This window comes from Dermacentor variabilis, chromosome 3, assembly GCF_050947875.1.
Source record: "Dermacentor variabilis isolate Ectoservices chromosome 3, ASM5094787v1, whole genome shotgun sequence".
Taxonomy (NCBI): Eukaryota; Metazoa; Arthropoda; class Arachnida; order Ixodida; family Ixodidae; genus Dermacentor; species Dermacentor variabilis.
The window spans coordinates 43,127,450-43,141,362 of NC_134570.1; the positions used below are offsets into that span (position 1 = coordinate 43,127,450).

A 13,913-nucleotide genomic window follows, 5' to 3' on the forward strand; every position below is an offset into this window, starting at 1 on the left:
TGATGTGCACCTATACATATGTACAAGTGCAATTCTGCATTCCACTCCCCTATAAGTGCCGCTGCTAAAGCCGGGATTGAACCCATGACTTCAAGTTCAGCAGTGCGATGCAATTGCCACTAAGGTACCACGGCCAGTTATGAGAAAATAAGGGCATAGCACTTCACCATGATACGACATATGGAAGCACAACTGCATATTTGCCTTCCTTTGTCAAAACATGTTTCCGATACTTGTAAGTAGCTGAGGGAGCGACACCATTTTAGAAACAATTTCCCAGACAGCATCTGCCTGTTATTTGGTATTGTCCAGTCTTGTACACTTCTGCAAGCAGTCCACCAGGCCCGTCCCGAAGGCAACAATAGCATTTATAGATGCTGCACGGTGGACATTAAAACCATGTGATGAAACCTTAATAGCTGCTTGTCATACAAGAATGTTGCTCAATTTGCTATGTGATGCAGAGCAAGCCAAGCTTTGACAAATAAATGCAGTGATATCCGTCTCTCAATGGCTGCATGTTGACAATGTCAAGATAGGACAGGACATGGGCCGTTAAATATGTTGCAAATATGTTGCCAAGAAAGAAAACAAAAGCTAACATTAGTATATTTTTATGTATATACCTTGAACATTTATCAATTTAATCATTTTCATGAAATAATTATATTCATCGGTGTCTTCAACTTTTATCAATATAATTATTTATGTGGCCTGAACATAATTGCAACTATTTTTTTTTTGCACTTTCTTGTAACTAGATGTCAATATAGATACCTGGATAACACCATGCTAACAACATTAAAGCCAAGTACTTCAGAGGTTCCCCAACTTCACAAAGACTGCATGAACAGAAAAATGACAAGGTATCAAGAGTGAAATTAATGGGAATTACTGCTATTATCAATATGTAACACAACTACAGCCCATTGTAAAGACCTAAAGGCCAGTCAGTTGTCACTGCCTATCGGTGGCTGGCCTTGACTTTTTGCGATCGGGTGTACATAGTCTTATCAGCGTTACTTAGTCACGCGGCGCCTGGATAAAAGCAATGTGTGCCTCAATGCAACACTCCTATCATGCTTCGTTGTTTATTAGTGACCAACAGGTGGTGAAGTGGATTGTTCATAATGTAACGAACATTATTAAATTACAGGCAGCTATGCATAAAGGTTTTCTCTGTAGATAGAAATGCACACAAGTTGTGCTGCAATACTTCATTACACGAAATCACATGAACTGATGAGATAACCAGACTCGCAGTTTACAGTGTGGGCTCATGTGACGAAGGGACCGGAGATCTTTGGATATAACCTCTGCTGTGCAGTGCCCTTTATTATTTTGCTGCTAAATATCATTTCATTAGTCAGCCTTATCTTGAAATTCCATCCAGCCAATGATAAATAGCCATTCGATCACTTATTACACAACAAGATAAGGTCTAGCTGACAATGCCATGCCAGCAATCTGTGCAGCATTCTGGCATGCAGCTATCAAACCAATATAGCTGCAATCGCTCACAGCTGACAAAGAGAGTACATTCACTAGAAAGGCAGGAAGTAAGGGGGAGGTGAGGGGCTCAGGTTTCGCTCACTGTTGGCTCTTTCGAAGGTTACCTTACAGCTCGTACGAGCAGCCAAATGTCGGTTGCACAGATGGTTGCACAAAAAGCGCGCGCAATTAGTTTGCGATCACGTGATCCAAGCATGTGCGCGCGCTTGTGCGCAATAACGTGTCGGCGAGCGCCACGCTGTTAACCGAGTTATGCACCAATGACCAATTGCGCAGCCTAGCAGGCAGACTTGACGCCTTCCTTGCGAGTTCTCTGAGAGCGAATCTCAAACACACGTCTACTTAACCCCACCTTTCCGACACAACCTTACACCCAAAGCTTCACTACAAGAACACAGCACCTCTAGGCGAAAAAGTTCCATCACGCGTCACTGAAACAAAAAATAAAGAAAGAAATGAAGAAATGAATCGATGCGCATGCACTTACCGTGAGCGACTCCCGCTTCTTCCCGCTCGTGACGAGCGCGAAGCCTTGGGTTTCGATGGCGACCCCGGTCTTCTGCACATGTTCCTCGATGTACCTGCACAAGAGCGCGTTAGGTGAGCGCAATGCCGCGCCGAAAAGTAGAGCGCGAGCGTCAAAGGGGTACCGCGGCGACGACTACGACGGAACGAACGCGCACAATCACAGCAGCGGTAGCTGGGGGGCGCCGCGCAACAGCCGACTACCGCTCGCGCACAAAATCCCGGCACTCGTCGTCGTCGGTTGACGAAAGACAAAAAAAAAAAAAAGAAAAAAAAGAAAAGGCGAAGAGAAGAGAGCGGGGGAAAAGTCAGGGCTACGGCGCGGCTTCGCTTCGTAACACGCTCGTCCGTTCGCCCGCAAGGTCCTTCGAACGGCACAATGCGATTACAGGTTGCAACGACGGCAGGCTGCACGACGCGTAGTTGCCTGGGCTGCTGCTTCGCTACCAGCGCGAGGACAGGAATATCACGAGATTCACGTCTGCTGCCACAAAACGCCGTGAACGCGGACGACGCTGGACGCGCGCGCAGGAGCGCCTAGCAGACGACAACGGACGGCCGACAACCGAGCGCAGCAGCGCAAACAAGGGCTGTGCTCCTGCAGCTCCTGCCCGCAGCTGGGCAAGAAAAATGAAGAAAGGTAGAAGGTGGGGGGAAAGAAAGAGAGGGCATTCCCGTTTCTAGGTTAGGCGCATGCATGCAATGCACGGGGAGAGCTCGCGCTGCTGCCGCTGTCTTAGCGCTCTACTTGCGCGAGCGAGCAGGCTCGTCGGGCAGGCGGCTTTCATGCGCGGACGTTGTAACGGATCCGCGCCGCCAGCGCGGCCTCAGTGCGCTGCGCACGGAAGTTCCTCTCCTCCCACCAACAAACGTCAGCGCCCGTCAGGCTCGCGGGATCGAGTGCGTCGCACAATGCTTCGTCTAGCACCCGACGAGTAACGTTGACGCGCCTCATCAAAAGTAAAAATCTAGCAACAACTTTACTAGAGTTCGATGACAGCTCAGCAAAGCGACGTCGCGGCACGTCTGCTGAATGCATCGTCTGCTAACGCGCTCATCAGGGCTTGAAATCGTCACATCCGTCGGCTGTCCAAGGCGTCTCGACTGTTCCCTGCAGCATGCATCACAATAATAATATTCCGGCCCTTGGGTTCGTCATGAGGAAATAACCGCTTGCCGGACGCCAGAACGCAGATATTAAGCTAACTAAAATCAAACCTAAACTTCCGCAAAATGCGAGTTGATACGCTAGCTCCTCGAGCTACGCGAATACTGCAACGTAACTCTAGCCCGTGGATGAACTAGCATATGAGAAGGAAAAAAAAACGCGGCAATCACAAACCGTGATAGAAAGAGAATAATGCTTCTCGTGGAATGGAACAATGTCACTCTCACCGGATCGAAGACGGCTGCAGTAGTAACACCACCCGCCGGAGACCCAGCGCTAGACGCTAGCTTGCAACAGCCGGAGAGAGAGAGAGAGAGGGTGGGGGGGCGGAGCGGAACGGAACGGGGAAGAGCGGAGAGACGGCAGTACGCATACACAGGAAGGACAGCGCTCACATTTCACACGCCGCGTTGTCGGTCCGACGAAACCGCACGAAAAAACGAAATTACACCGTTAGCTGGCGCGTGTCGGCAATACGCTGCGCGCGCAGCACACTTTTTGCGAAAAGGCGGCCGCCGCCACTGGGTCTCTTCCTTGCGAAGCGAGGAAGCGGACTGCAGCGAAGACGAGCGGCGACCACAAGGCGACTGGGTGCCCGAGCAGACGGAAACAAACAAACAGACGCAAGTGCACATCGTCCGTGGGGCCGCAGTCGTCTGGACACCGGCGCAAGAAAAACTGTCCGGCTGGCCTCTTCTTCGCTCCGCTGTCTTCGCAAGATGGACAGCGCAACAACATAGACGCCGACGAGACCGCAAAGTAGGAGAGAGAGAAGATGGACAAGCTCACGAGGGAAGAGCAGCACCGATTCTCTTCTTCCTGCTTTTGCTTGCCGGCACACGAGACCGTTTCGACAGGTAGGGAAAAAAAAAAGAGCCGCCACTGGCAGCGCACGCGAAGATTCAGCGAGCGCTCGCGCCGCGTGCTGCCTTCAGTGTCAATCGCTCGGGGATCCGCAAAAAGAAATAAAATGCGCCCGTTTCCCAGACGCACCTAGGACAGCAGCGCGCTCTCTCTAGATTCACGCGCCGTCTGTGTCTCAGCTGTTTTCAGAACCAGTTGTGCGTGTGCGTGTGTGTGCGTGTGCGTGTGTGTGTGTGTGTTTGTTTGTTTGTTTGTTTGTGTGTGTGTGTGTGTGTGTGTGTGTGTGTGTGTGTGTGTGTGTGTGTGTGTGTGTGTGTGTGTGTGTGTGTGTGTGTGTGTGTGTGTGTGTGTGTGTGTGTGTGTGTGTGTGTGTGTGTGTTGCGTGCGTGCGTGCGTGCGTGCGTGCGTGCGTGCGTGCGTGCGTGCGTGCGTGCGTGCGTGCGTGCGCGCGCAGCTCTACCAAGTGACTTTCCCACACACACCTTTTCCCACTTTGACACTCTCAATGGTAACGCAAAAAAAAAGCGTCCTTAAAGGTTTCGTGAAGCGGAAACTGACTCAAGTCGTCCGCAGACTTCACGCGAGAGCTCTTTTGCTTTCATCCATTCTAAATGTCACAAGTACATGCCGTAAGGAACCGACAAAGTTTAACGCCCACTGGTGCGCGGAACGTTGGCCAGCCGCAAAAGGGGAAAACGCGCGTTCGCAGCTGTTGACAGCGTTCGGAAGTCGACAGTGCCCTCGGGCACTAACAGGAAGTGCCACTCCCCATGGATCATATTTGGCGACAATACCGTTTTCGCAGTGCTTTAAACGGTTATAAGTCGCCACTAAAGCCCCACGAGGCGCCACGAGGCGCCACGCTGGCCAAAGTGGAAGGTATGTCCGGTGACTGGCCGATCGAGAACGCGACCTCCGTATTATGCGTCTGCCTTGTTCTAACGGATAAAGAAGCAGCGGATGTCGTTACGTAAGCCCCAGCTGCGTACTGAAGAGACTCTTTTAAAGGCCCTCTAGACTGGTCTGAGCTGCAATTAGAGTTGAAAACCTTTACTAGCCGTTGCAGCGAAGTGTGACGCGCACTGTACATGTCCGGTCGATGAACAGAACCGAGGCGAAGAAAAAAAAAAGAAGAGAATAAGAAAGAAAATCGCGTCGAGTTTCTCAAGCGTATTTGCCCACCTGCAAACTTTTAATTTTGTGAAAATCCCGTAAATGCAACACTGAGGAGAAAGTGAGGGGGGAAGGGAGGTAGCACACTTGTTTTGAATGCCTGTCCTGAGCACACTTCCTTTGTAGGATACATAGGCACGTTATTAACGATTACCTAACTTTAGACGCAGCCCACTCGCAGCAACAAACTTGGAACAGCACAGACCGAAAAGCAAGCCAACGCGTTTATATTACAGTGACCCGGTTCGGCTATTTTGCATTTACCGATTTCGCCTGCTTCGGGAACTGGTCAGCACAAACTTGCTCGAAGCAACTACATTCGCCATCAGAAGCTAGGCTTCCAACAGGTTTGGAGACTGACGAGCAAAACTTCTTTTCGCGAGCAACATTTTTCGTAGAACGTGACGTAGCACTCGTAAAAATCCTAGGACTGGCCACAAAATTCGCAAGCTTTTACACAAAATTCGGGACTGCTGGCAGTTATACTGAAGACGGGGATGCCCACTTGAGTAAAGTTCGGCCAAGAGGCACACCGAACGATCGAGGTCGAACGAAGAGCGAAACTCTCCCTAGCACAGCTGCGAAGACACCCGTTTAGCCGAGCAGACGACCACGACGGCTCGTGTGCGCGCGCGTGCATATATGTGAGAACCGTAGCACGGGGTGGTACTGTTTTTCCTTCGGTAGGCGTTGTTGTTGTTGTTGTTGCCGCACAGCGGTGACTGCTAGCAACCCTGCCTCTGCTGCGATTTCGCTCTCGCTCACACAGGGAAATGTCAAGCTGCGTGATAAGAAACGTAAGAAGCCGCGCGGCGCGCGCCATCTCCTCCACCTGCCCTCTTGCCGGGCACATAGACATACGCACACACACACACAAACTCGCCTTGCGGACCCGCAACAAAAAGAAAACCTCTCCGCGGTACAGGCAGGCAGGCAGGCAGGAAGGCAGCGGGGCAGGCGGTGATCGCGAATGTAGGTCACGCAGATCCTGGCGACGGACGCCGTTCGCAACGGAGGTCGCCGATTCACAGCGAGCGCCTTTTTCAATGACGCCAGTCGCGGAAACTGGAGGTGGACCTAGCGTTTCGAAAGACGACGTAGAAATAGACCCCGAACTTCGCAGCTCACTAGCTTTCGCGCCACCTGTGGACAAACAGCTGAACTGAAAGATGTCGTTCTTTAGGGCAAGGCACAACAGGCAACGCAGGTGCATATAACGAATAACGAATCTCGCAAAGGAGGCGCCTAAGTCGGCGAGCGCCTCTTAAAAAAGCTGGTCACTTGTCGATGACCGCATTTCGTTGCGCAGCTTCGCAACTGGTGTCATTTGAGAACTCCGGTTCACTGGCCGGTCGGACGAGGCGATGGAGGCTGCCTGGAACGGCGCGACCAATCGGAGCGTTGCCTGCGCATACAGCTGCTGCGTTCTGCGATGAGCGGCTATTTTACAGCATGCCTTGGAGGTCGGCCGTCGATGCAAACGCGGAGGGTCACGATCAGCCACGTCACAACGAGAGCCCGCTTTGCGAGCAATGAAAAATCGAGAAGCTGTAGTCCACGTGCTTCGCGTGCCTCTAGGAAATCCAAGGCTGCGCGACGCGGTATCGTGTCCTGCGTCGAGTTTTAGGATCGGTCGCCCACTTTCCGAACTGCTCCGATCGAACGGCAAAACCATTCCTTTACCGTGTTCGCACAACTACCACCATAAAAGTAGATATAAAAACAAAAAAAAGACGAAAATCACGCTTATGGATAAATCACACCGCGTTAGGGTGCCACAAAGCATATTCCTTGAATGCGCGCGAAATGCGAAGCAAAGCACGGTCAATGTTTATGAAACATCCAGTGCACTTAGTCTCGTCTGTCGTTGTCTCACTACCCTCCTGCACATTGCCAATTAACAATGCATATCTGTGCCAACGTGTGGCTGTAGGTGGTACTCATAAAATTTGAACACCGTACTGGACAAGTATGCCTTAAATGAACACGCATGCAACTTTCAAGTATGAACGCGCGGCGACCAGGTCTCAGCAAACGATACATTATGTACATAACGCGACAACCGAAATAGGTGAGCAACCAGCACGTAAATCCTAAAAGACAGGCATAGATTTGTCGGATGCTCGATTCTGGCATAGGCAGAAGCCCAGCTCCAAGTCTTGGGACGCCCGAACGTCGGAACCCTGCACCGGTTTTCTGTCCATTATATTAAGCCACAGGATTAATATAAGTACGTTAATGCCAGGATGACTCACCAATGCAGTGTCAAGATGCAATGTTAGAAGCAATGTTAAGAAAAATCTACGTAAAACCTAATTCCATTAGCAAGAGCCCCACTAGCGCGTACATCTGTGTCTACGCGTTCTTGTACAGCATCAAATGCACACAAGCTTTCATTTGCCTGCCAAGCAGGGCACGGAATGAGAAGGAAAGCCCGCTCGAATATCGATACCGACGGTCAGCAGCTGACACCAATGAACAATAACGCACAATCAACAATGAAGGCCCTGACAGTACCAATTGTCAATGCCAATCCAAGCTCCAATGCTTCGGGTCGATACGGGTACAGTCAATACCGAAGATCGTAGCTCATGCCCAACGTCAATACCAGTCTGCCCTAACTGAACACTAATGTTCAATAGCACATCGTTTATCTCGTGGCCAATAGACATGGTCGAAACTAGCGGTGTCAGTCAATACCACATATCTATATCGATGGTCAGTGATAACGGCCGACGCAAAAGATAACTATTATTGTCAGTTAAAAAAGAAAGCACGCATCACCCACGCCAATAGCGAAATCAAAACCAAATCGATGAAGTTTAATTAATAAAGCAAAACCAAACCGCGCGATTATAAGTTCGCAGAAACCGTCGGCAAGCCCCGCTGCTATTCTACTGGCAACAAAGTGCACGACGCGGTTCGTGTCCGCTGAAAGCCATCGTCCTCTCTGGCACATCATCACGCGGCGAAGGCAAGCAAGCGTGCGGGCGACTAACCTTTTTTTGCCACGTCCAAACGCAACATCACACGCACGACAACACAACGGGCAACGGTCGCCGTTCCTGTATACGGTAAACGCTTCCAGGGAGGCGAACTGCGCACGCACGCACACAGACACACGAGATGCCCGCTTCACCCCCAGCGACCACCTCCTCTCTCTCTCTCGGCTTTCGCATTCGCTCGATCCATCAACCTTCGCAGCTGTCACAGTCAAGTGTGCTGAGCCTCTTCCGTACACTCGCACACACACACACGCGTTCCGCGACGCAACGCTTCAGCGCGGCTTCTGTTAATTTACTCTTTTTTCCTTTTTTTTTTTTCCTGGTTGCGTACACAGACCTCCCGCAAGGCCAACGACGCTGAGGTCGTAAGCGCGAGCTCCCGACGCGGTTGTCGTCAGTACGTGAGGCCGAAAGCACCCTAACTCATCGTTTTCTCCGAGCTCGCATAAGTACGTGTATGCGCTCCGAAGAGGAAACCCCGAACGCCAACGCACGGTAGTTATAATACGTCAGCAGCTTCAATCGCTCCTCGTTAGCTAAATTTGATGGCGCCGGAGTTGTTGTAAACAGTCCAGGAGGAGAGGCTCTGAACGTGAGGCCTAGGGTTCGACTTCCGGTCACGGCTGCTGCATTCCTACGAAAGCGGAATGCTAAAAAAACAGGCAGACTTCAGCGATTCCCGAGACTCATTTACTGCGACGAAAAAACGCAGACGACAAAACTGACGCTTCTGCTCTTCTCTGTTCGACGCTTCGAACAATTATCTTCGCCGTGTTACTTTTTCGAGTGCTGTCTTGTCGCGTCTCAGTTTACGTTGAAGCGACAGAGAGCAGGAAGGTTACTTCGCTCGCTGCTGCTGCTGCCGAGGTTCCTCTCGCGCCATTGTTTTGACAGCGAGTGTCCGCGGTCATCGAATGCGATGTGTGAACTGCATGTCTGCCTGTGCGCGCGCTGACACCATGCATGCTTATCAATTTAGTTAGTAAGCAAGTGTTTACAAGTTTATACGGTCGATATAACTACTATCTTTACTTCGTACGGCTGTCTACTAATTTGCTGTCGCAGTGGATGCTTCGCCTATCGGGCGATACGGCGACTTTCTTTTCTTTTTTTTTTTGCTGCACCACATTTTTATAAACTGCCTGCGGGAAATAGTACAGTATTAACCCTTCATCCAAATTACGCGAATGGGAGGCCATTACATCTATGACAAATCAAATTAAATAACAAATAATTACGCTAATTACATGTTAACTATATACTTAACGGTGCATACTTTAATATACGAATTGTAGCGAGTGAGGCGGCAAGGCATGTAGACTTACAACGAATTCAGAGGATATATAGGATAGGTTTCGAGATATATATGTGCCGTCAAAGTTGCGGTAAAAATGCACTGTTGCTCCACTTTTGTAAGGAAACGCTGTTGTATGCGATGAAGCACAAACGAAACTGGAATTCCGATGCATTTCGTCGGACAGCCTGAAAATTAATACTACCTCGAAACTGCCGTATGCATAGTCCCGAGAATTCGTTCTAAGCGATATGCTATGCATACTTACTAGCTACATATTCGTAAATTTAAATATGTGCCGCCAAGTAATTAATTTAATACTTCATTACCGTAATTACGTTAATAATTTAATTAAGCATTCTGATTTTTGTCGGAAGTAATGGCTGCCTTATCGAGTAATTTAGATCAAGTGTTAGAATTATGCTACTTGTTACAGGCAATCTTTAAAAAACTTGGCGCCGCAATAAAAGAAAAAAAGAATGCAAGCTGTATACGTTCGGTGTTTATTTGCTTATTTGGCCGCCGCGTTCCATTTGGCCCCACCGATGCACTTAATCAAAAGCGCGATTATGGCAGCAAGAAAAAAAAATCTTGGCCAACGCAAAATTTGCCAAACTTGTGTGAAAACGCATACCAGTTGATGAAGGTGCTCTTGCCAGCCGAGTGGTTGCCGATGAGTAGAACGACGATCTTCTTGCGCGGCGGAAGTAGCGTCTGGCCTAGGGACTCGGCGATCTTCACCAGCCCTGCGCGAACGAAAAAGGAGCGCGGCGTTGGTCACCAACGCCGCCGTGCTGCTGTTTCTTCAAGGAGCAGCGCGCCATCAGACGCAATACGGAACAGGCATTTCACAAAGCAACACTAAAGACAAGAATTCATTTGGAAAAAACATTGTTTTTTTTTTTCTTCTTAGCGAGTTATCCCGCCACTTTTCCGCATCGGATGTGTTTCTAGCCTCTTTCGTGGGCAGATCCCGATGGTAGCGGTCTACAAATGTGGGCCGATCATGACGACAGCCTCCCATAGCTGAGACCCGAATACAGCTATAAGAGACAATTGCGTTTCGAGCTGGTTTCTATTGTCTACTGGTATGTTACAAACGTGAAACACATTTTCTTCTTTAATTTAGATACCATGGTGAGATGCCGAAAGCTGCATCTCCATAGGAGGAAGAAGTGACAATCTCTTCGCATTTTCTATGGTGAAAACTGAACTTCGTTGCCTAAACGCAGATATGAAGAACCTGCAAGTTGTACAACGTTGCCACGTTGCTGCTGCATTCTGCATTTTCACGATATCTCGGAAAACTCGAAACACATCTTAAGGTTGCTTTCAGCCGTCTGCGACAACACAGAGGTCTAGATCAATTTAGCGCCCTTTTTTTCTTTTTCGAAAGCGAATGACAAGACTATCAGTAAACCACTTCCGTGCCGTTCAACGTGCACCAGACTTCCTATCCAGAATAAAATTTTGGGTAATCGCTTCCAAGTGAATGCTGAATGACAAAAGTGACGGCAATGTACATTGTGTTGTACAGTACAAGCGGTCTTAAGAGGTAATATACTGCAGTAAAAAAAAAAAAACTGTTTTAGCAGTCCGACGCTACTATAGTCTAATCACGCGAGGAGTGACACCATATATAGAATGCCGTGTGAATTGACCCCGGCCCATTCTCTTCTTCACCCCCACCCCCTCACCCCCACCCAATTCGCTCAGGAAGACACTGTCTTAGATTGAGGTTAACTATAGAGGTTGTCGCGCCTTCCAACTTTTCTTAGATCTATTTCTTATTAAATTATCCCTCTGCAATTCAAACAAAAAAACAAAAAAAAATAAAAAAGGATCACTTTTACCGCGAGTGCTGACTTGGTGATCCGGAAATGACGACAAAAGCGACGCCACACTGCAGCTGCCACACCAACTTGCGTGACGTGACGTCATGGATTTTGGCGCGGCGTCTGCTCTGCCTTCGTTATTAATTTTCTTCTGCTCTTTTTCATTTTTCGTGAATGATGCACTGCATTTCATTCTCAAAGGGGCCAAAGACTGAACTTAGCGAGTCTCAAACTTTCACTGAGCCACAGCGGCCCAAATACAAGACCAGAAGGAAATACTAAACCGCGACGTCACGCTAACGTACCGGCGCAAAATTAAAAAATACAGTTAAGAAAGTCTAGCTGATCATTTTTCTCTTCCAGTAAACAATCTCTTGCCTCGAAATAAACGATAATAGAGTTTAGAAAGAATACTTGGTAAGACTAAGCTGGTTTACTGTTTCTGTTTATCCCATTCCGTGCCAGGTTTATTATTCCGAATTCTGACCGAAAATGGCCAAGTTATTTTAAGCACCCCACTTAATTGCCAACACGTTTTACCTCCTGAATACGGATGAATTCGTTTCTGCTTGCGCTGTCTCGTGGATTGCGTGCAGCCATCTATCAAAAGCACAACTGCACAACTAATTACACTGAAACAAAACTAGCCTCGTCCACGGCATTGCTAGGAAACACTACAGTGCCGCTGACGAACTAAACTCGTCCTTGGCCATCTTCGCCAGAAACGCGTGTACGAACACAGCTCGTCCAAAGCACGGAAGGGGTTAGTGTCCCTACCGATACTGCAAGTGAAGCGCAAAAATGCAAGGACAGAATAAAGAAGGTACAACAAAGCGCTAACTTCAACCAATTTACTGAATGATTTGATGAAGTCAGCGCATCTGTTGCGCCCTCATTCTGTCATTGTTCTTTTTTTTTTTTTCGCTTCACTTGCAGCATGTCGCATCGACAAGGTCGCAATTCTGCCATTCTCAAGTCCCTGCTGAGCGAGAGAATTCCGCCAAAACTTTCCCCACGACGACAGCACTGCTCCATGGCATCGAAAAGCGATCGACATCCCAAGCGTCCAAGCCAAGCCTTGAAAGAGCTATACGAGAAGCAGCATCCTTACTTCAAAGGCAAAATATGAAGAAAGGTGCGGGGAAGCTGAGCTAGGCGATGAACTTTTTTTTTTTTTTAGTTAATACGAAGTGCGTGTGTGTGTTTCTTTTTTTAACATTGTGAACGCTCCAAGTGCAAGTATGTTTCCCGCGTTTTCCGATGAACTGTCCAGTCGCCAGTGAATACCTCGTGTTCCTCTTTTCTATTTATTCTGTGCGCCATCTTCTGCGTAGCTGACGACTTAAAATAATGAAGCAAGGTTTGGGTACGGGTTAGTTGGTATAAATAAAAGACTTAAAACAAATCCGGACTTTTGACGGGTAAAGTTCGGGCACGTACGTACTTGCAGAGTAATGTTATCGACCGTTCTCACACTGCCACGATGGTTCACTTAGAAGCGCATTATCAACGTCGCCACGGTCTCGCTTCTGTAGTACAGCCAACAGCTTTCCCTGATATGCAGTGTGCTAAAAACCACTTCGATATGATTGTCCCAAATCAACGAACAGTCAACGAAGAGAGGACTTCAATACCCCACCCCCGCCTATTCCTTTCTCTCTCTTCTGCGATTACGTGGAACCGACACGATATCCCGGCGTGCTTGTTAGTATACGCGAAAATCATTTGTCGGTTACCATCACTTATGTGTTAAACCATTCATCGGTTTCGCTGCGTTGTCCACGTCCACGGTATTGAAGAGAAAAACCCGTACGAAGCGTGCACGAAGCTTGCCAACGCTAATTGCTCGAACCAAATGTAACCTAACCCGCGGGCTTCAGAAGCGGGACACCGTGCAGCTCTAAAGAATTATTTTACTCGCGAGATCAAGTTATACGATGTGTTTGCCCTGGCCTGTGTCATCCTGTCTGAAAGCCCATAGTGTGTCCTATGCTTATTCATGCAAAAAAAAAAAAGCACGCAGGCTGAAAAGGACGCAAAAGTGCGCATCGAAGTTTCGAAAGCAACAGCCGTCGTTCGACGATATGAATGTGCTGAGAATGTGCGGTCGCAATACTGCGCAGCCGCAAACACAGTGGGCTTCCTACAAGACTCGTATACAGTATCTGCAGCATAATGCAGCCTCGCAAGCACAAGTTCGTCAACAATACTTACAAGAAGCAGCCACTGGAGAGTACAAGCACGTGGTATACGTCAGTGGCACCGCATCGCATGCGTGAGATATATACCTGAGGAACTACCTCGAAGTGTTCTGCGGCGAAACTACGCTCTGCAGCAAGCCACAAAGTAGTCACTACTGTTGCAGAACTGTTCTGCACCATGCATCTCGATCACTCGGCATCGGAAATCCTTTAAGTTGCACTTTTGTGTAAAAAAGAATAAAAAAAACTCTGTAGTTTCATTTAGTTTGCACCGGTATACGTGGTCTAAATTTCCGGAGTCTCCCCACTACGGCGTGCCTCATAATCAGACCGTGG

At 48.6% G+C, this 13,913-nt stretch overlaps 1 protein-coding gene across 1 annotated transcript in view; it reads right to left on the reverse strand.

Annotated features, from left to right (window-relative positions):
- LOC142575462 (uncharacterized) overlaps nt 1–13,913 on the reverse strand; it is a 53,109-nt gene that overhangs the window by 14,519 nt on the left and 24,677 nt on the right. Inside the window, exons 3-4 of the mRNA XM_075684844.1 lie at nt 10,176–10,287; nt 2,000–2,093 (exon numbers count right to left, since the gene is read on the reverse strand). Of these exons, the coding sequence (XP_075540959.1) occupies nt 2,000–2,093; nt 10,176–10,287 (206 nt within the window). The remainder of the gene's footprint in view (nt 1–1,999; nt 2,094–10,175; nt 10,288–13,913) is intronic.